This window comes from Phaethon lepturus, unplaced genomic scaffold (assembly GCF_000687285.1).
Source record: "Phaethon lepturus isolate BGI_N335 unplaced genomic scaffold, ASM68728v1 scaffold52896, whole genome shotgun sequence".
Taxonomy (NCBI): Eukaryota; Metazoa; Chordata; class Aves; order Phaethontiformes; family Phaethontidae; genus Phaethon; species Phaethon lepturus.
In genome coordinates, this window is record NW_010546537.1 from 27,311 (window position 1) to 28,999 (window position 1,689).

The following is a 1,689-nucleotide window of genomic DNA, read 5'->3' on the forward strand; positions in this document are numbered from 1 at the left end:
TTCCCCTAGATTCCACTTAAGGCAAGAAAGCCTGGGAAAACTTCAGCATCTTGGGTATGGAATATATAATTACATACTCTCTGTAACATAACCCTCTCTAAGGGATTTCTGAGCAGTCTTTGCAACACTGTTGATTTATGGAGAGTCCAGACCCTCTCAACGCCTCGTATCTTTCCCTCTCGATGCAGAACAGCATTCCACACGAATGAAAGCACTTAAAAGCCTGCAAATAAGACCCAGTAGGCCTGTGCACATCTTTCTCCAAACTGTCTAAGCATTCTGTAAGCAGAGTGAGGCAATACAAAACATTAGAGGCAGCACATCTCACAGATGTCTTTATGGCAGTTCTCAACCTCCTGAGCTCAGAGGCTCAACCCAAAAGACAGAGATTGTTCCAGTCAGGAACAAAAGCAGTCAGTTATGCACAAATAGAAATATAAAGATAATGGCTATAGCATACACATGAGCCTGGAAAGTGTCTTCTACTAATATTCAGGTCATTGGGCATAAACTTGTCTCTATCCTATTTTTTCATAGTAAGAAAGACAGAATATAAGGACAGAGGGCTGTTGTTGCTAAACAGCAACTGTTGAAGCTAAAATCAGTTAGTTTAGTGGTAGAAAATTCTCATGTGGTAGACTTCTCACTTGGAGAAATCATGGAATTATTTCCTTCTGCATGAGATCTTTTTCCTGCTCATTATTCCCAATTTTTTTGGGGGGGGTAAAGGGGGAGGGGTAGAGGTGGGGGGATAAAGGGGGATTTGGAAGGAAAAGAAGAAATACATTAGCAACAACAGACAAGTTACATAGAACATCAATGCTTTCAGGAAAGATGGAACAAAGGAGAGCATCTCACTAAAATTCTAGCAATTCTTCAAAGTAAAATCTTTGAAGAAAAAAATTCTTTTAAATAACAAAATTTATATTAGCTAAAGGATACACATTTTTAAACAGTAGTTTTACAGGTTTTTATTTGTAAATTGCTCTTCTATATTCTCTATTGATATGCAAGATCCACACAAAACAAAAGGTACTACAAAGTTGAAATAACATTTTACTGCATATGGCTAGTCTTAAACTGACAGAACTTTATTAATTTGAGATTGGGTACCTCATGATTGATGACAGTCCAGCCACAAGATGAGTCACTGTCACTGGAATTTTCAGACATTTTCAAAGCACACTGCAAGTAAAAGTAGATTCTTTTAATATGCAAGACACATAATTTCACTGCTCTCTTGAAAAAAACATAAAGGAAACAGGAGAATCCAAATCACGATGTTAGAGAACTCTACACTAACTCACAAACTGTTATTCTGGAATTGAAAAAAGAAGATAGAATAAAAGTTTAGAAAGAAAGAAAATATATTCTTTTGTACATATTTCCTATCATCTTTTTTATACTTGCTTTAGTAGGTACACAGCTATTTTAGCCAGCCAAAAAGCTCTTAGACTAGCTAAAAATACACACACAAGGCTAGCCAATAAATCAATACTTAAATTTAACATTTGGCTGTAGTATCACTGTTTAAGACATGTTTCAGGAGGTGAAGTAATTTCTGAATTGTTACGTGCACAGGAAACAGTTTATTCAAGGAAAAACACCTTTTCTTGGAGAAGATACAAATTAGGATCTTTTGGAACTAACTCCCTTCAACTACTGAGCAAAACAATGTTCCATGTTTCT

The 1,689-nt window shown here is 36.1% G+C and overlaps 1 protein-coding gene across 1 annotated transcript in view; it reads right to left on the reverse strand.

Moving 5' to 3' along the window:
- Nucleotides 1-1,173, reverse strand: part of CCPG1 (cell cycle progression 1) — a 20,273-nt gene extending 19,100 nt beyond the window's left edge. Inside the window, exon 1 of the mRNA XM_010289324.1 lies at nucleotides 1,086-1,173. Coding sequence (XP_010287626.1) covers nucleotides 1,086-1,173 — 88 coding nt within the window. The remainder of the gene's footprint in view (nucleotides 1-1,085) is intronic.
- Between the last annotated feature and the right edge of the window lie 516 nt (nucleotides 1,174-1,689).